General features: G+C 44.9%; 1 protein-coding gene across 1 annotated transcript; it reads left to right on the forward strand.

Annotated features, from left to right (window-relative positions):
- The first annotated feature begins 446 nt into the window (after positions 1 to 446).
- LBH (LBH regulator of Wnt signaling pathway) lies at positions 447 to 16,936 on the forward strand. Its single transcript, XM_048843413.2, has 3 exons — positions 447 to 675; positions 3,838 to 3,940; positions 14,195 to 16,936. Exons 1-3 carry the CDS (start codon positions 650 to 652, stop codon positions 14,381 to 14,383), a joined length of 318 nt encoding a protein of 105 aa, XP_048699370.1. The 5' UTR covers positions 447 to 649; the 3' UTR covers positions 14,384 to 16,936.
- The last annotated feature ends 3,817 nt before the right edge of the window (positions 16,937 to 20,753 follow it).

Genomic DNA, 20,753 nt, shown 5'->3' on the forward strand with positions numbered 1-20,753 from the left:
CACCCTTTCAATGAATGGGATTTTTTTTTTAAAGGAGTGAGAGTGTAAACGTCGCACGCAGACTCACTACCAAAGCACTTAGCACATGCGGAGCCGCCCCGATCTCTGGTTTCTGTGCAGAGCTGCACGCTTGCAAACCCAAAGACGCCCGCTCGGAAACGCCGCCCGGGGAGAGGGGAGAGGGGCTCGGTCACATCCCGAGCGAGAGCGGGGCTGGGCTGGGTAACAAGCTGCGGCAGCAGCCCGAGCCCCGCTGAGGCCATGGAAGCGAAGCGAAGCCCAGCTGCGTCCAATCGGCGCTCGCCAGCCCGGGCTCCCAGAGCGGCCGCTCGCCGCGGGGCTGGAAGCTCGACACCATTCATGATTTTGGTGACGTCACCCAAGGGAGGGGGCGGGCGCTCTGGGCAAAGCCACGCCCCTTCCTCTATATAAGCGCCTTCCCGGGCCGCTGGGGCGGCTCAGGGCTGTAGTGGCGGCTGGCGGCGTCTCCTTTGTCTTGTGGGTTAAAAGCCGATCAGCGCGTAGCCTCCCCGCCGGGCTGCTCTGCCCCTGGCCGTCTCGCACTGCTCTCAGGGAAAGCCACTGGGCCCTGACGCGCTCCCTGCTTTCGCATCCCAAGGACGCGTGTCAGCCTTGGTGGTAGGACTTCATGTCTGTATTTTTCCCCATTCACTGGTGAGTAGCCTCCGGCGCGGGTCCCGGGGGCGCTTGGCTAAGGCTTTGGAAGGGGTGGGGGGGGGGAACATTCGTCCTGCAATGGCTTTGCAGGCAGAAGTCACAGTCAAGGTTGTGACGGGAGGGGGAGGTGTGAGGGAAAGGAAACAAAGGACGTGGGCTTGGGGGCCGCAGTAAAGCGTGCAGAAGGGCTAGGGGAGGTTGGCTAGAAGACGTGGCCTGATCTTCCTCCTACCCGCCCCAGTCACAAAAATCTAGGGGGTCTTGGAGCTTGTGCTGGGGTGGGGGGGGGGCGTTGGCTGGTTTGGAAGCCCACTTGAGAGCGGATGCGTGAGCTGCCGCCAGGGCTGTGCCGGGGAGAGGGGTTTCATTCACGGAGGGAGTCTCTGGGGCTGCAACAGGCGCTAGCAGGGGCCTGAGCCTGGCAGGGGCGTGGGAAAGGAAGGGGTGTTGCAGAAGCGATCTGGCTGCCGTGGATCGCACATGCTGTAGCGGCTGCAGTGTCCCATCCTTACACGCGCACACACCCCGCGGTGGCTCGCTAGCTCCTCTTCATCCTCTCCCTGGCTTGGGAGAAGAGCGCGGGCGGGACCGTGCGGGGATCACGCCGGGGAAGGCAGGCGGAAATGCTTTCCCTGTGTGTGTTTGTCCAGCAGCTGGAACTTGCTAGGCGGTTTGCAAATCCCGCACCCGGTTACCATCTTCCTTGCGCTGAGCCTGGCCAGCGTCAGGCGCTGGGACCAGCAGCGAGGGCAGAGGCGATCAGGTCAGCTGCAGAAAGTGACCAACACCTTGGCTGCAGCTGCTCATCCTAACTCCCATTTCCTTCCCTAGGGAGACAGTGGAGCAGCCTTGCCCTTGCCCTGCATCCTCCCCTCACCCCCACCTCAATAAATCCACAAGGCCAGACTGTGCTCTGTTATGCCAGAGTAAACCACTGAATTCAGCAGTTACTCCTGTGATGAATTTAGCCCATTGGCCTCACTGCGGGTTCCTGTGGATTTACACCTATATAACTGCGGGCACAGGCTGGGCCAGGCTCCCGTATTGCCTGTACACTCCTTTTCAAGTGCATCCTTTGAACAATCAGTGTGCAAGTCCATTTGAGGACTGAAATCTGAATAGCTCTGGACTAGAGCTAAAGCAGATTGTGTGGGAACTTTAGTGAGCTTGTCACCTTTAGCTGCCCCATGGCTACCTTGCAGTAGTACGTTGAAGTTGAGGTCCTAAAACCCTGCTTTTCAGTTGCTTATGGCTTTCTTCTCCTCCATTTGGGCTGAATTAGAGGGGTTGCTCAGGTCAGAACACTGGCACTTATGTTGCCCCTCCAACCTTTCTTTCCAAATTAAAAATCACCCTACTTAATATCCTTAATGTTGCTTCTGGGAGTTGTAAAAGGACACTGAGTTAAGAAGGTTTCAGAGTAACAGCCGTGTTAGTCTGTATTCGCAAAAAGAAAAGGAGTACTTGTGGCACCTTAGAGACTAACCAATTTATTTGAGCATGAGCTTTCGTGAGCTACAGCTCACTTCTCACGAAAGCTTATGCTCAAATAAATTGGTTAGTCTCTAAGGTGCCACAAGTCCTCCTTTTCTTTTTGAGTTAAGAAGCCTTCCTCCCCTGTTAATACCTTGTATTCTTAGAGCTGAGCGTTCTAAACATCTGACTACATGTCACCAACACTCTTGTTCACTTCCTTTCTTTTTGATTCCCTCGATGAAAATAGACACTGTGGCTCTTGCAGTAGTTTGGATTGCAAACGCTTTGGGGGAATGGTTGCAGGCAAATGTTGTTGTTTTAGTGCAGTTTAAGACCGTCCTAGAAACATGCATGTAGATACTGGATTTTGCAAAAACCCTTGTTTTTACTAATCCTGTGCTGACTGGCTAGTATCCTTCTAACCCATTTAGAGTTGGAAAATAGAGAGCTCCAGCTCATCAAACAAATGGCTCTGTGTAACTTCTCTCACTCCCAGGGCTGGTGTGTTGCCGCAGAGGCTAGGAAGTACACAAGCTACTATTCGCTTAGGCTAGGGAGGTTGTATACTAATCTGCAGTGCACTTGCAGAGATCTCCCATCAGCAAGGTTCTTTGTGTGCCGCTTAGTGAAAGTTTGGAAAAGAACACTGTCTTTTCCAGCTCTCTACCAGTTACTGTATGGGTGACGCCTACGGTGGTGCAGCTCCACCAGTTGTCATGACTGAGTGGGGTATATGATATAGTGAAACCTGCATCAACTCTAATGCTACAGCTTTCACTGCTGCTACTTCCAAGAGCTGGTGCATCATATGGTCTCACTTTGCCAATGTGAACAAAGCCCTTGTCTGTGCTTATCATTCTAGATCTGTTATCCGTGTATCTTGTGCTTTGGGATGCTTTTGAAAGCCTTAGGTCTGCTGGTTCATGCATAGTAAGCTGGAGTGGCGTTGGGAGGGCTAGTCTGAAGTGACTTCATAGGAGCAAGGTGCAACAGATGGCCAGTATTTTGGTGACAAATGTGAGTTGACTTGTGTGCGCAGATACAAAGTACTGCGGTTATAAATAGGCTTAAAGAATAGCATAACGTAAAATAGAGGAACCACAAGCTGTGAAAATCAACTTCACTTTCTCAAATTGTTGAACTGGAAACTTCATTATGACTGCAAAAGCAGAGCTGGAATTGGCATATCTCTTACTCAACCAGTGTGGAACTAAATACCTGAGGTAGCAAAATAAGTCAGTAGGGGTTAAAATGGATTAATTTTTAAAGCTGGGTGGGGGGAAATAGGAAGTGCTAGTGCTTGGTGTGGTGGGTGTTGGTTTTTTTTTTTTTTTTTTTAAACCTACACTTAAGGATAGACTTGGAGGAAGTGGAGTTAAACTTTATCAGTCTTGGTGAAATCTTGTGTTGCTCAAAGTGAGAGATCCTGCAAACTACTTTTTGGGTGCATGATATCGTGTACTGATTCTTTAGGTGAATAATTTTAGATCCCTTATGAAGAAGGGGATGGGGGAAGAACAGAAATAGGATTCAGTGGTTTAGCACTTAGGTTCTTATATCTGTGACTAGCTCTGCAGCAGTATAAAGCTTTAGTTCTTTAGATACCACATAATTTTGTTCAAGGACAACTGTGATCTAATGGCTCCATAAGAGCTGAAAAAATATCTCTATCTTTGTTTCCAGCCCTGATTATCTGAGATCAGCTGAAATGACTGAGGTGATGATGAATACTACATCTATGGATGAAATCGGGCTAAGCCCCCGCAAGGATGGCCTATCATATCAGGTAAGGTCTCTATTGACTGGACAGCATTGTTGGCTGGTTAGGTAAGAACTGTCCAAGCTAGGTTGAAAATTTCTAGCCTAATGTACCTTTCCATATCTGAGCTAATAAATCTTGCCGTAGTGAGAACAAGTCAGTGGTCTAGAATGTTTGCTTGGCAGCAATTTGTCAAAATTTAATTTCAGTCTTAATATCTGATTGTATTAACCAAGTACCTCTTTGTTTTTTACATAATCCTGATCATGTAGCATTCTTGGAGGGGGAGGGGTTATGCCAGGGGGAAGTTTCCTAATCAGGAATTTGGATAGCCCTAGTGGACAATCTAACCCTGGAGTTTCTTTTGACAGAGCTGCAACTTGGCACACAAGCAGTCTGCCTAGAGCAGATGGGAGGAGTTATTTGTGGCACTTCAGTCTTTCAAGATAATTCTTTGTTTATACTGAGCAGATAAGGCTATTTTAAGCTGTTTGCATGTGCCCTATGAGACAGTCTATTTCCCCATTCTCCCCAAAAACCCTTAATATGAATACTCAGTGATATAAGCTCCTGGCACTTCAATAACCTTTGGTAGGAGGCTATAACTTAAAATGACTGCGTTAGTAGAACTAGCTGGAAACTGGATTTTTTCCATCCCACAAAAATTGCAAAAGCCAAAATAGTGAAGTGTTTTGTGTAAAATAATTAATAAAAAAACCTCCAAATAACAGGGTTCTAAAAAAATTTTTAGAAAATAAAACAAATTTTAAAAATCTAAACTTTTTGTTCCAAAAATATCAACATCCTGCTTCACTGTTTCTGGAAACTTCAGTTTTTCAAAGCAAAGTTTCATCAAAATTGATATAATTTTGCAAAATGTTTTGGTTCCGCTTAAGCAGCATCTTCAGATGTGAAACTTTTGACAAAACTTTCAACCGGCTCTAGTGACTAGCTCTGATATATGAGCCATTAAGACAATATTGGTGGGGTGGTGAGCTCTTGTATGACTCTTGATGTTAGCCTATTGATTGACCAACATTTCAATGCTTGTCTCAATCTATTTTCTGCATCACCTTACATGTGCAAAGGATGAGCATTTGAATAATTGTACCTTCCCAGTCCTCTCAAATGGAGATTATTCACCCTTTAACTACCCTGTGGGAAACTTACTATTAAAGTTTGATATGTGAGCTTGTGCATGCAAGTGGCTGGCTTATGTGTGTGCCTGATCTGTGCATAACAGGGCAGTTTATAAAAAATAACTTTGCACTTGCAGATGCTGTTACAGCTACTGTATGTGTAGGTTTTAAGTATGCATGCAAATTGGTGCACCGTTGCACGCCTAGCTCTTGAAAAGGGCCTTAAATATACTAGCATAGAGTGCATCAACATGTTGGATCCAACCTAAACCAACCCTCTGGACAGGGAAAACGTGGCATGTTTGGTTTGGTTCCACGTGCTGTGCTCTGTTTACATGTCTGTATGTGAAATAGCTGTTTGAGTGGCTCTAAAGGTTGTAAGGATGCTCATGAGTGAGTTGGGGCTTCTAGAGAGTAGGCACACTTCAACAAGAAGAGTCTTCAAACCCCACTTCATCATGGTAGCACACAACCAGCCATGGCAATAATGATGTTAATAGGTCACCACAGGAAACCAAACAGCCAATCAGGCCAATAACTCCCTTCCTCTAGGCTCCTCTTAAACTGTCCAGACAGATCTGGAGGTTTTGGAGAACTAGTCAGAATCTAGGTGCCCTGTTTGTCCTAACCATATTGCATGAGCATTAGCGATACTAGGACCCAGGTCTACACTCCACACTTACTTCAGTATAACTGTTCCTTTGGGGTGTGAAATATCCACACCTTTGAGCGGTGTCCTTATGCTGACCTAACCCACAAGTAGACAGGACTGTCTCAGCGGGAGAGCTTCTCCCGTCAACATAGCTACTACCTCTTGTGGAGTTGACATTATTAAGCTGACTGGAGAGCAATCTCCTGTCAACTTAGCATCTTCATCAGAAGCAGTGCAGTTGTGCTGATGCAAGTTTGTAGTGTACACCTGCCCTAGTAAGTGTCTCTATTTAGACCCTAACATGGGGGGGGGGGGGGATGTAAACTGGTTGGATGCAGCATTCAAGTTGCTGGGAGTTCCACTCACATTTGCAAGTTGCATTTAGTACTAAGCATTGCAAATTACTGTAACAGCAAAGTGGTGTTGGCTCTGAGCTCTTGCTTCTCTGTAGTGGTCTGGTCCTATTCAAATGCCTGCAAGCTTCTTATTGGTGTGTCTACACTTGCTTGGCCTAACTGACAGCCTAGTTGACTGTAAGAAGCTACTCTCTCCCTCTGTTAGCATACAGTCCTTGGCTGGCTGGGTTGAGTGAAAAGTGGGTGGTCACCTTTTAGTAGGACACTAGCAACATGCTGGCAATCTTCAGAAGCAAATTGTTATATGAACAATGTACACAAGTGTCCTGCTTTATTTACATTCCCTGTAAATCAGGTTACAATGGGGAATGAAGGTCTAGATTGTAGCCCTCCCACTAATGCACTGGGATGGAAACTATTTGTCATATTGTGGTTTGGATTACTAAATGTGAACAGTGATAGAAAATAAAACAGCCTTGTACAGTTTAAAGTAAAATCAAACACTAAGAATGAAAGAGAAACCCCCCTAACAGGATGCAAACAAAATTACTAGGCTCACTGCTTTCTGTGACTGGCACGGCTGACCCACCCCTCCTGCTGATTGTGAAAGATTTTCTATATGGGAAACTGTACACTAGTCTATTGAGTGCCTGAGCTTAGTATTTTACAAGTGGACAGGGCTAATGAAGCATGAATGCTCCTGCAGTACAAGCAACATTGTTCTAAGCTACAAAATCTTCTTCTACCCATCTTGCAGAGTTGAATTCCAATTATAAGAACCGCAGCACTTGGACATAAGAGGCAAGGACTTGTAAAACCAGAATTGGAGCTCTGTTGGTTTTAGTATTTTCTTGGCTGGTGGACATATGCAGTCCCTTAATTTCAGCATGACTCTTCTGTACCAGTGTTCAACTTAGTTTTGGATTGTGGTGATGAGCTTGACATGGAGTTGTAAATCTAACCATGGGTCTCTAGATCCCTGAGCATTTAAACTGGTCCCTAGTTGGATCCTGATCCTAGAAGGGGACTGTTCTTTGGAAGGTGGCCCTTACCAGTAGAAAACTCATGAACTAACTTGCAAGATTTTAGTGCCCTTAAATCAGAACCTTGATCCTAAAGTAAATGAGCATAGATTTGGTACTCAGCTCTGTTTTGAAATGCTCTTGTGATCACTGGAAAACTATAAAAGGCTCTGTGCTAAGAGAATGTAAACCTAGAGTTCAGCAGAACTTTGCAGGAAAGATTAACCAGTGATTTCTAAACTTTATTGTAAGACTCCTGCCTCTGTCCTGCACCAGCTGTTGTGCTCTGTAGACTTAAAACACTGATCTCTTCTGTACTGCTGGCAGTAGAGTATCGCTTCTGTCTAGATATACAACTGAACTAATGTACCTCATGAGTCCAGTGCATGTCAGGAAAACGAACGTATCCTGGTAAGTTTGCTCTTAAATTAGCAATGTGAAGGCCTGACTTCCAGAAGGATGAGGCAAGCATGGTCTTTTTGTAGATGTCTATACCTACTTTGCATGTGCTGTTGTACTCACATTGGCCCAATTCTCCATTTGTATGCAATTATATGTACACAAACACATCTCAATTGTCAACTTTCTGTTCCTTTGGCTTTAATGATAGCTAGCATGGAACTATACTTAAATGCAGCCAATAGACCGTCTTGGAGAGTTTTAAGCTAATGCACTTAAAACTCTTTCCTTGTAGGACAAAGTTTTTATTAATACATTACCTAGCCAGGAAGATGGCTCAGCCGCCAGGTTTGAAGGGCCAGAATAGAAGCAGGTGGTGAAAGCAGAGCAGGAGTCTGGCACAATAAAAGCATATCCCTATGGGAAGCCTGGGCAAAATATATCTGAAAAAATGAAGTCAGACTGGGTCTTGTGACTGCAGTGAAGAGCTATTTTTGGATCCCTAATGGCTGTCCCATAATTCCTGTGGGAATATTAACACAGTAACTCATTCAAATGCAGCTGATGGAGCAAGATGCCCCTCCTACGGAGACAAATGTGCACATGAAGAGTTTCATTCATTTCCAGTCTGGCAGCCTTGTGCGAGTCCTGTCTCTTTACAGCCAGTTGGAGCTAATGTACGGTGACCCCTTCTTCTCTCTCTCCCAGCCCCGAGAAGGGCTGGTTATCTGAAAAAGCCTAATAGCCACCTCTCTGCTGGCTCACCGTCGCCTAATGTCATTCCACAGCAGCGCAAATGATGTGGGTGAGAACAAGGCTCTCAAGACTAAATTAATCATTTTTGCTGCACTGTTGTCAAAACAGTGCCTTGACCTGAATCGCTCTTAATTTCTTGGAATGGTAGCTGGGGTTGAGCACAGTGAAAACATCTTGATGCCTGAGGCAGCTGTACTGAGCAAGGAGTGTGCCAAACTCTGAGCCAAGAGTTCTTTCCTGTGGACTAACTGCCCTGGACAGGTGACTGATTTATGTCTAAATGGGGTAGGCATGCAATGACTGAGCTGGCTTAGTCACATCAGCCCTGCTCTGGTGGTCCTGGGAAGCTCGAACCCCTTCAGTCATGGTATTCTCATGGTGGGATCCTAGCACTGGCTAGGGATCTGATCTGTCTGATATGTGTAACCCTCACGCACATGGCAGAGACTTAGAGGTTTCTTCCCCTCATTGAGACTAGGGCTTCTCACAGCACTGTCTACCCGTGGAAGCCAGCTCCTCTTTTGTTCTGCTGGAACAAAGTTGATTTTCAATAGGAAAAGGCAATATTGGGTGTTGCTAGCTGACTCCATATAGGGAGTCACACTAGTGTTACAGATTGGGTTGTAAATCCAGAGTAACTCCACTTAGTATGCCTTCATATTCATCTCTTGTCTTATAAGACACCTTTATACTAAAGTAAGGAAGGCCATATCTGTACTGAGGCAATCCTGTGTTGGAACTGATATCTGTGGACTGTGTAAAACTGTCCCCGGAAGGGATTCATTCCACTGTATAAAATGAAAGCCTGGATGAAAGAACTTCACCTGTTACTCAAATCCAGCTGTGCATAGTACAGGCAGTGGCTCAGGAAGTTGCACTGGCATGTGCTGACACATGTCTACTGCATAGATCAGGCTAAACACTTAGGCCTAGGAGCACAGTAGTGCTTCAAATGTTAACGAATATGATCAGAGCTAAAAAGGATAGAGATGGAATTGTTAGAACTAAAGGTAACTTTCTTGTAAACCAAGGAACAGCATTAAACTGAAACCCAGGATGATAAAGGGACCATCTGATCTCAAGACCTCCATGTAGAATTTCTTACCCTCCCCTATGCAGCTTTTGCAAGGGGAGATCTGTTCTCCTGATTGGCAACGTCACCCACAAACACCACTTTCCTTACCACTTTTCATCAGTCTGGACACTTGTCTATGCTATCCTGAGTAGTCATGGCAGTAACAGGTGCCCTAGCGTTTCTTATCACTTACCTCTAAAGAGAAGGATAATCCAATGTGAACTTTCATCCTGTCTCTCAGAAGGGCTATTGTATGTTCTGCTTCTGGGGATGGGAGAGTGGGTTAACTTTTCCCTTGACCGCTGTCCATTCAGGTTTGAAATAAGATGTAGTTGGTCTCGGGCTTCTTTAAGAACATCTAGCTTCTAGTATCATGGCTCTACCTCTAAGGATGGTAGTATCTGTATGCACCCTTGAATTCCATTAGACTGGGTTCTCTGCTGTGACAGTAGTGAAGGATATTCCACTGGATGCAGACTGAAGTGCCAACGTCAGAACATAAGTCTCCTAGAACTGGTGTCCATATAACATAGGTGGTTAGACATGTATGGCTCTGTCCAAGGCAGCAACTGGCTTCATTTGGGAGTATCTTTTGTGTCTGGAGGGAGCTATATTCTCCCACCAGTGCATTCTTGCTAACAACAATTTTCAGGGTGTCTGGGGAAGAAAAGACCCAGCAGCTGGAGTCTGATCTCTGTTACACCAGTGTTGATCCGAAGTTAACTCCCTCTAAGTCAATGGATGTTGCTCTGGATTTACACCAGCGTAACTTTGACTGGAATATGGGCCTCTGTATCTAATGTTGTGATCCTTCCAAGTCTCCCATTCCCCTCCCAGAAAGCAGGATGTTCATGCTGCTGCTGCTGTCTCGTTTTGTACTGACAATAATTAGCCCATCGTGTACTGTTAACGACACTGCATCTTACTGTCCAGTAGTATCTGGTTTCTTTATTAGCATTTCTCAGCTTCTTGCAGTCCTGCATGAAGTTAGCAGCCAAAGGTTAGTTTAATTATGGCAAAGCTCCGCTGCTCTGGGGTGCTGGGAAAGGGCTCTGGCACCATCTGCCTTTCCAGGGGTGTTAAATATTTTCCATTCTCTGTGCCAAGCTCTCAATCTAGGAAGTCACTTTTGGGTCACCTGGCATGGAGATCTACATGGATGACCTTAAGTTTGGGGCTTCAATTTCTGGTATTGCCTTTCAGTTCACCTTCTAGGCAAAAGGTGAGAACTCGGGTTGCGTGTACCAGAGCTGGTGCTGAATCTACTGTGGAACAGAATGGGATTGCCAAAAGACCTCTGAACAAAGTCTGGATTTGAGAAGGCAAAGTATGCTGCATGTCATAGTTAAGGCAGCAAACCTATTACTTGCCCTCTGCAGCCTGCAAAGATGTGTCCCAGAGCTCTTTGCATAAAGCTTGGAAGCCAAGGCTTGTGATTCAGTGACCACAGTTGCTGTGATTGCATATTCAAAGTTGTATGCAGTCATGTAGATGGCAGGGGAAAGTTAGCCCATCAGAAACGCTCTTCTGTAGCATTTTTGGATGGTGGAAGGTGCCAAAAGCTCATGTCCCACGCTGATCTTAGCTCTTTAACTCCAAGACTCTCTAGTGAAGCATGTAAGTACAAGCTTTAATATCCACACTGTATGAGCATTCACACTGCATTTCAGGACAGGATTTTGAGTGCCATGAGCTCAACATAAAACCTGCAGTGAGTTATGTGGGTGCAGATTTCCCTTTTTGTTTCCCATTCCTGCTCTGGAGGGACATCCCCCTCAGGCTATTTCAGCCTATGCTGTATTTCAGATCATACAGAGTTCTGGCTGAGGAGGGTGGGTAAAGAAGTGATTCTTCTCTTCTGTACAGTGACTGGGAATCTGCCTCTCATTTTGGAGTGGCTAGGGGTCAGAGTACATGGGGTAATTTGCCTGATCTGTTCCCTAAATGTAAGTGGCAGTCTTATTATGACAAACCTTTTTCTTTAGTTCCCACAATAAGGGCAATAAGCGAGGCTATCTGTCACATGCTAGGAAATCTGGCTTCATACGCTTTTTCCATTGACTGTCCACACCCTTGGAAAGGGTAATTGCGACATCTCCTTTTTTGTGCTGCCTCTGATTAAAAAGCATGACTTAGTGGAAAAAAAGCTTGACCTCCTTGAGTTCAGCCTCTCGTGCAGCTGTTCAAGATAAGATTGTGCTAGTAAGAAAATAAAGCTGAACACCACATTTGGGGATGTTTGTTTGTGAGGAAATGACTCGCTCCTTGGCCTCTGAGAGACCCAATCTGTCAGTCTATTTTCAAAACTACTCCATTTGATCTAATGCAGCTAAAATGATAGCAGCCAAAGGTTAGCAGTATAATAATTAAGCTGTTTTCCTACAGTGTAGGCTATTTTAGTGGCATTATCAGCATATATAACCTACTATAATACACTTTCTTTCTATTGCAGCCCTCTAAACAATACAGTGTCAAGGTTCTCTGTATTCCAAGTCTGGGGAGTTAATACTGAAAGTTCAGTTCTGTCTACAGCTCTTAAGCAATGAATTGGATGTCTGGGATTGGCCTGGCTGAAGCCACTAAATTGTATGAGACCCGGTTGCTGTATGGCTTGCTCTGGGAATGAGTAATAGCACGAAGCACACACCTGCAACTGCAACACACCTGTTAACGTCACAGCATTCATAGGCCTTGTCCATACTATACTCCTCTTGGCTTCCTAGCAGTGCACTGAAGGACCTGGCTAAGGTGCCCTGGAGCAGTGTGGGAGAGCTGGAATTAGACGCCCCTCTGCCTTCCTGCCTACTGCTCGCCTAGGCTGCCTGTCTGAAATGTGGCTTTTTGTTTTGATCCATCCCTGACTGGCAGTCTCTAGTGGCCATACTGAGGCTGTTACTTCACTATCTTCTCCCAAAGTTAGTCTTTCCTTTCCCTCCCTTCTTTAGTAGCCATTTAACTGCTACTAAACTGGCAGGAACTCAGGATTAGGTCCCAAAAAGTTTTCCATTATCTAAAGAATAACACAGCTTAAATCCTGTGAAACCCTGAGTATTCTGAACTATGCTTCCTTTGGCTCTTGAGTCCTGGCAGTGAATCTCAGAATACTCAATGGAAACTGATCTGCAGAAGGGGTTAATTGACTGCCATGTTACAGCATATCTCTAGTAGTGCCATTGAAGAGGTTAGGCCAAATTTTCCAAGAATGTCTACTGGGTATGGGTGCCCAAGCTAGGACTGGAAGGGGACTTTTTGGATCACTTTGTCCAGCCCCCTTCCATTGCAGGCAACACCATCTTATAGTCCCTTTCATAAATTTATCAAGCTCCATCTTAAAATTAGGTAGATTGTTTGCTCCTGCTCCAAACTCACAAGAAACACCTCAGGCTTCTGACTTGAGCATTTGCAGTTCCAATTGTAGTGGCAAATGCTAAGTGTTGTTAAAAAAACACAAACAGGCCTTGCCTCTCAAAAAATGAGGCATTCCAAACTAGTGGATGCTTCTGAAAATGTAGGCATTGGTGTCTAAGTGAGGCACTACTCTCATCTCCTCTGCAAGCCTCGGGAAAATGGAGTAGCAGTAGTGACTGCTGTATCATATTTTAAAGACTAGGTTTTATATTTAATGATGCGCAGGTAAATGCTTAGTTGTAAACAGGACAGGAAATTTTGATAAATGGCTAATTGTTTAATTATCCACTGGATAATCAGAGTTGGTAGTTGTCCCTCTTTTTCTACTACAAATTCTTGTCTGTGTGAACTGGGGGGTATTAAAGACATCCATTGGTAACCCCCAGTTGCACTGTATTGCTCACAAGCAATAGTACTTTCTTGCCTCTTTCCTGCTTTGAAGGTTCAGTAAACTTGCCATTTGGTCTCTAACTTCAAGTACTCCTGCAATACACTACTACAAAAGCAGGGTGCTTTTCCTAGGTTGAGTTTCTGCCTTGACACCTAGCACTGACAGTATATTCTGCTCTAGAAAACCACCTGGGTGCTCTCCCATCTCCAGCATTATCCTACCAAAATGGCACCAGTATTTGGGCTTGAGTGGTCTGCTGGGGTTATCAAAGGGTGGGATCCAAATGGAAGACAGCAGGAGGTCCAAATCAGCTTTAGGACTGGGAAATGCATCTCAGGAACTTTCAGAGCAATAGAAAATACTGGCCTTGTAGGACAATCTGAAACAAACCCCATAAACATTGAGGGATAGTTTATTCTAGCCTCTAAATTTCATCCTATGACTCCTGCATACTGTCTCCTAATCCTGGAAATGTTCTCTAGGTGGATTTATTTTTACATTTCAGTAAAAGAGCCACTTTCTCCATGTTGACTCTGAACAAGCAGTCTTAAATAGCAGGTCCAAACCCTTGAGGCAAAAAGACCAAGAAGCAGAAGAGCTAAAATAGCAGAGCCTGTTTTCACAATATTTCTGGCCTGACCAAAAGCAGGAAATGCAGACATCAGATTCTCATAGCAAGGTTTTTAGCTCTGGCTGCAAATTCATGAGCATTGGCAGTAAGCAGTGAATCTCTGGGAGGCTTACTTGATATAAGTATCTGAAAGTATAGAGATGTCCATCTTGAACTTTACTCTAGCAGCCTGTCCAGTTTGGAATCCCTCAGACAGCTGCCCTGGCCCCTTTTTTTTTTTTTTTTTTTTTTTGGGCAGCATTCTGGTTCTTCAGGTCCTAGCCTGGCTCATGAGTTTTCCTGAAGCTAACCTGCAAGTTCAGGAGTCTTCAGAACTTCATTTATGGTTGACTCTGTCCCTTGGAACCAGACCTCTTGAGATTTGGCTCTTGATAGTTGTGATGCTCTGTAAGCTGCTAGCCAATATCAAAACGCTAAAAGGTACTAATGAGGCATTCCTTTTTTTGTTTCAGATTTTCCCTGACCCCTCAGACTTTGACCGTTACTGTAAGCTGAAGGACCGCCTGCCTTCCATTGTGGTGGAGCCAACAGAGGGGGACGTGGAGAGCGGTGAGCTGAGATGGCCACCTGAGGAATTCCTTGTCCAGGAGGAGGAGGAAGAAAACTGTGAAGAGGCAAAGAAAGAGAACAAAGAGCAATAAATGGCAGCTGAAGAAAATACAAGGGATTGTATTGTCTTGAGGGAAGCGCCACACCTGTTCTGAAGGTCTTTTTTTCTTAAGAAAAGACAAAGTTCAATTTTGCACCTGCAAGATCTTAGGTTTTTTCATATTCTCTGTGTCGAGAACTGAAGCCCTCGATGTGACAGACTCTCCAGACCTTCTGAGGAAGGAAGTCATGCAGAGAAAAATGTTTGCTGTTCTCAAGATCACTCTCTGATTATTTTTTTTTTTAATTTTTTTAAGACTGAGAGGCAGCAGTGAAATTCCAAGGCCCTTGGTGGCTGGTGAACAAGCAGGGTTGTTTAATGAGTTGTGGGGAGGGTGGGAATAAAGCGAAATGTAAATTGCAGCAGTGTTGAGCAAGGAATTGCCTCTGGCTACAAAAGCATGAGACTAAAGTCTTCAGCTCTTAAATTTTCCTTTCTTATAAGCTTCTGTTTGTGTATCTGGAGTGGAGGGGAAATGTATGGTGACATGTCCCAAATGGATGCTCTGCTGACAATTGCTGGGTGGCATAGAGAGGCAAAGGGGCTTGTAGTCTTTGCCCAGTTGCACATCTCCTGAAGTTACACAAGCATGTGTAAGAGTAATGAATTTCTTGTGTTAACTATCAAACCTGATCCCAGTCTTTGCCCAGAAGATATTTTCTCTCCTTCTCTTCTGTCTGCATTTAATCCTTGTAATGCTGAACAACTCAGCTGGCAGGGTCAGTGTGTTCTGCTACTCTCCATCTGTTCTGCAAGATCCTCATTCCTCTTGCGGATTAGCATGAGGTAACAAAGAAATTTCGCAACATCTAAATCTACCCGAGATCTTGTTCTAGAAGTAGTTAGGATGTTTCTCTCCTGCTAGCTGAGACTGCTGTAGGAAGAGACAACTCATGGTGCATGAAGCTTGCAAGGTGAAGGGGCCACCTGCCTTCTAGATGATTCTGGGGCTGAATGGTTTCAATCTCAAACATGCTGGGTCAACAGTCTGATCAAAACTCTCTGAGTAGAGGGACATGAGGAGAATCTGCAGGGAATTGGTAGGTTTGGGTTTTCTTTATCAGCAGTGCTTTACCAGAGTTCCAAGACCTGGCAATGCTGGCAGACCAAGATGCTTGCAAAAATCAACCGCATAAGAATGGATGAAATTGAAAATTCGCATAAAGTCAGAGAAGAATGTTGCCAAAAGTGAAATCAAAGAGGCAGTCTTAAATCAAATAGCTGACTTGAAAGGATAAGATGGGGGTGGGGAAATGATTCCTCTCTTCACAGTATTTCATGGCTTTGGAGTGTTTTGGACAAAAGGATGTGCTTCTGATTGTAACAAAGTATTAGTAGGGTTTAATAAGGGGCAAGCTGGTTTGTAAGGTCTAAGGTATCCCATGCAACTTGTTCAGTGCTGAGTTCTGTCTGTCCTACCTGACCTTTGTCTACTAGGGGAACTGGTTGAAAGGCAGGCTGACTTGCCACTTTCCACAAAAGTGGCAATCCAGCAACTTTATGGAAAAGCTCCAGGGGGCTCCAAGGCATCTGTTGGGGAGCTGACAAGTCTAAGAATAAAGTGCTGGTAGTTTCCACCTTAAAACAAGTCTGGAGACATTAAAGGAAGAAAGACCGATGTTAAGGCCTTAACCAGACATTTTGATAAAACCCAGTGCATCCCATCTGCTAATAACTGGTTCAATTAAAAATATATTTGGACTGTGTGTATATGTGTGTGTGTGTGTATATATATATATTTGTATCTAATACCTCATGAGTAGTTTAAACGCTGGTGGGGGTTGGGGGATTGCTTTTAACATATCGGCAGGATTGTTTTAGTCTTTGTCTTGCTTGTGATTAAAGATAATGGCAATAACTTACCAGCTCTGTTACGATTTCAGACAGACCTGAGGGATTGGAGACTGATTCTTTTTTGCATTGTTCGGACTAGTACCTATGTAGAATGCAGCTTGTCTCTTCCTCCTTTTTAGCCGCAAAGAACCAGTCTGTCTCTGTCTCTCTTGCCCCCCCCCCCCCCCCCGCAAGGTTTGGTGGATGCTTTGTCATCACTGACCTCTCATCATGATCTAGTGATATCATTTTTAAACTGATGGATCCAGCTGTTTGTATCTGAACATCTGTTCTAGTCTTGCTGTCTAATGGAATGAACTTGTACACCTGTATACCAGCCAGTCTCCTTTTTTTTTTTAAACTGTTACTAGTCTCCAATCTGTGCCATCATGCTGAGACTTGTTAACAGAGGTTACTACGTGGGTAGCAAAAGGATGGAAATCCTTATCCCCCAGATGTGAGCAGAAGTGTCTGCCGTAAAGACTGGCATATTCCTGTCTGCATCCTCTTCTTTTTTTTATGGTATTGTGTATATTTCTATTTGTCAAATGTATTTGAAGAACAAAGCACTCCAGTAAAACTCCTGTTGTCTGATGTACATTCTATTTCTGTAATTCTTTTTTGAGCCTCAGGGAGAAGCTAGCTTTTTTTTTTTCAAACTACTTTTTTGTCACTGTGACAGTTGTAAATAAAGTTTGAAAATGCTTTCCAACTTGGTGGCTTTTTTAAATTCTGCTTACAGAAAAGTGGGTTGGGATTTCAGGTTTCCCAGAGCTTTAATCTGTACTGGAAGCAACCTTTCACTTTAAAAGCAAGGCCATATTATGCAAAGCACTTAGGCATGTGTCCCAGTAAAGCTGATATAATTTAAGCATATGTTTAGACTTACCCGGTAATTATAGTTCTTAAGGGGCTTGTTGAGCTAGCACCTAAATCACTTGAAAGGATGAAATCAAGGGACTTGACTCTTCTTTGCCTTGCACCTCTGCAAAGAACTAAGGGGTGGGGGAATTTGCAAAGGGACTTGGGCATTGCAAGTTGGGCACCTAGGAAATCACAGGAACACTGCGATCTACAAAACTGAGTTGGGCACCTAGTGTCCCAATCCAACAAATGGGGAGAGACAGGAGCCTAAGAACATGATCCACAGTCTAGAAGCCAGTATACTAGGCCTCTCCATGTCTAAGTTAACCAATGGGAGATGCCCATGTGCTAAGCCCTGCCCCTTTCTCAGAGATGGATGTCAAGGTGTAAGCAGGTGCCTAGCTCTGCTAACAATCCATGAATGAGTGTGTAATTTCTTGTGGGAACAAGTTAGGTACCTGCCTCACTCCCAAGGAGGTGGTGGTGATGGTCCTACTGCTCCCGAACTTTAACATGGTGGTTAAGCACTCTCCTGGGATGTGAGAGATCCAGGTTCAATTTCCACCTGCCTCTACCAGAGCAGGGAAGAGGATTGCAACTGAAGTCTCTCACCTCTCAGGGCAGTGTTCTAATCACTATGGGATATTCTGATGTGGGGCTCCTTCAGTCTCTCCTGTTGAGGCTGTTCCCCTGTGGATAAATGAGTGACTGGAGCAGGGGGCCTGGACTTGGGGTCTCCCCCTTCCAAGTGGTGTCCTAATCACTCAACTACAGCCTCTCTCTCTCACCCAATGAGTGTTCCTCTGTGGATAAACAAGTGTGTGCTCATGGAAGACACTCTGCAGTCTGGTGGTCAAGGCACCCAGCTGGGCTAAAAGTTCCCAGGTGGGGGCACCACCAGTCTTCTCCTGGCTTTTGAATGGGACCCAGTTTGGTAAGCATGCTCAGAGTACCTACTGGATTGGGCTGTTTGTGTTCACCCCCTTAAGTCACCCAATCTTCCCCAGGGTTTGTGGATTGTGCTGGGGCTTGGTGGGGAGACAGGTGTCTGGGTGCTTAGAGTGAGCCAGCAGTGCTTGTGCTGAGGCAGAAACGTAGGTGTTGGCCTGAGGGAACTGTGGCCTCTAGCTGGTTTGACATGACTTTTGTGGACCATAGTGGGGGACTCGGGTGCCTAAGTAGTCTTGTGGATTCTACCCTAGATTTTTTTTTTCAGAGGCACAAATGGCACTTGAAAGTCTGAGTTGAACCCCACACTTGAACCCCACACTCTTGGGACATCCACCCCAAAGTAGTGAGAGTCAAGAACTGGGCACAATCTGAAGTGCTCTTACTGACTGACAAATTGCTTGTAAGTGTAAAAGCCAAATCCATCTCCTTACCCAAGTCTGTCCTGATACCTGTATGTTACACTTTCACCCCTGCTGCTTAGTTCAAAGCACAGCAACACTACCCTAAGAAGGCCACAGAACACACACACATGGACTACAGAGACAGTAATCAAGGAAGGCATTGGCTGAAGATTAGGGCTGTCAGCTGTGCTGACCCTTCAAATTCAACAGGCCTGCTATATTACTATATGGTTGTTACTGACCCAGCTACAACACCATTAAAACGTGTAGCACGGACTCCACCTTAATCATTCTGTGACCAGACTAAAGCCTTGGTCATATCCAAAAATGTTAGCTGTCTGACTTTGTTGAGCTGGGACCCTTAAATGGAATCTCTCTCTTTTAGACAGCTTTTCTTGTATCGGAACATTTTAATTGCAGGTAGGTTACAACCAGATTGCCAGGCTCAATTAACTGAGAAGGCCCTCTGTGCTTAATGGGGCTAAACTTTGCACTAGGAAATCCAGGTGTTAAGGGCCAAACACCCTCTGAAGTCTAATTCCTCCAAGAGGGAATTTGTAGTTTTATTGGCTGGGTATATAATGGACTACAACCAAATCTCCTCAGACTAATTGGCCTGTGACTGGAGCATTAACTTTACACTAGACTGGTTTAAAGATACTAACTTGGGACCTGACACTAAAATTAAATGCTTAGGAATTAAGGACACACTTAGAACTAAACCCCAGTTTAGAGATGCTTAATGCTTTCTTGCTCCTGTGATGTGGATATTTGCGTGAGTGCTTCTAGTGGAAAAATGTCAAGTTTGCTCTTTCCTGATGGGACTGTGGTTTAAGCCTCTTTCCGAAGTGCCCCATTTTAATTTAGTTTTTCACCTCTCCTTAGGCCTTCAAATTCTCTCCATTATAGCAATGTTGCAGCAATCTGTGAGATTACTTGGGAAGCTGTATTTCCTGCACCAGAATATTGGTTCTCTGATGGCAAAGCGCAGAGCTGGTAAGGATTAGAAATGAGGGAGGAAGGAGCTGGGAGCAAATGAATGTGCTTGCCTGCTATGTTGGTGCACATGAGCTGAAATTGTTCTCTGGCTCAGATTAGAACACCCTGGATTGTGTGTTGTTCCGTAAGGGTGCATTTTAATTCTTTGCCAGCACCGAAAAGGTGGTCTGTCAATCTGATCGGGTGAACATCATTTGGAGTAGAAGAACTGACCTGGCTGAAGTCAAAACTAAAATGGGCCTAGCAGAACTATGCTGGGGGGGAGGAAGTCTATTATATGGTGCTTGGCTTTAGCCAGTGTGGTCACTGTCCTCCTTGTGCGAGCACCACCAAATGGAAACAGAATTGGCCTGCTGTCAAATGGGTGGCCCTTATCATGCTGGTGCTTTCTTACAAATAGAGTGCATGTTCTAAAGCTACTCAGTGATTGCTTCTCCCTCTTCCCTTTTGTTTAAAGGTTTAATTCCTTCTGGAGGGAAGGGGAAACAATGGGTAGGTCTACCTAGCAATTAAACACCTGTGTCTGCTGACTCAGGCTCAGAGGATTTGGGCTGCAGGGCTGTAAAATTGCACTGTGGGCCTGGGCTCTGGGATCCTCCCCTCTCGCCGGTTCCTAGAGCTCAGTCTCCAGTCTGAACCCAAATGTCTACACAGCAATTTTACAGCACCGTGGCCCAAGTCAGCTGACTCAGGCCAACCACAGGTGTTTAATTTCTGTGTAAATATGCCCTGTGTGGCTACCATTTCCACTTGAAGCATTAATTCTTCTGAGGGTAGTGCATTTAACTGTAAGGCAATGCAAGCAAATAGCTATATACCACTGAGTTAACAAACACTATTCCTTGTCTTGGCCTTTATCATGCATTCATTTTGCCCCATCTTTGAAATTAGTGGCATGTGCATTTCCAATGCGGTGCTGAGCAGATGAACTTCCACTAGATTTGCTCCCTTTTGTGTGCACCTGGCCCCTGCAAAGTGCTTGGGTCAGTAAAGTGAAGCAGTTTTGCTTCACCACCATCCAGGGGTTCATAGCCTGCTAGTGCAGGTAACAATATCTGCTGTGGTATAGAAGAAGCATTGAATCAGGCTTCTACTTAGCAGCACTTAAAGAGCTAATACCCTCTTTTTGGTAATGAGTAGGGGATAACCCCAAATTCCTGTCCTTGACAAAAAGTTCATAATGGTCTAAAGTTTGTATTTGAGCTATTGAGAAGCACATCCCCATACTGCCTTGGCATTGCTTTGGCAGATCTTGAAACACAATTTAAAAAAATACTTTAGTCTAATAATCTGCAACTAAATGAAAGCCAAGGA

The sequence above is a fragment of the Caretta caretta genome, chromosome 3 (assembly GCF_965140235.1).
Source record: "Caretta caretta isolate rCarCar2 chromosome 3, rCarCar1.hap1, whole genome shotgun sequence".
NCBI lineage: Eukaryota > Metazoa > Chordata > Testudines > Cheloniidae > Caretta > Caretta caretta.

Excerpts from the sequence above, each read along its gene's own strand:
- LBH (XM_048843413.2), top strand. The coding sequence starts at position 650 with ATGTCTGTATTTTTCCCCATTCACTG. Across the intron at positions 676-3,837 it reads GTATTTTTCCCCATTCACTG|CCCTGATTATCTGAGATCAG; the intron begins GTGAGTAGCCTC and ends CTTTGTTTCCAG. Across the intron at positions 3,941-14,194 it reads AGGATGGCCTATCATATCAG|ATTTTCCCTGACCCCTCAGA; the intron begins GTAAGGTCTCTA and ends TTTTTGTTTCAG.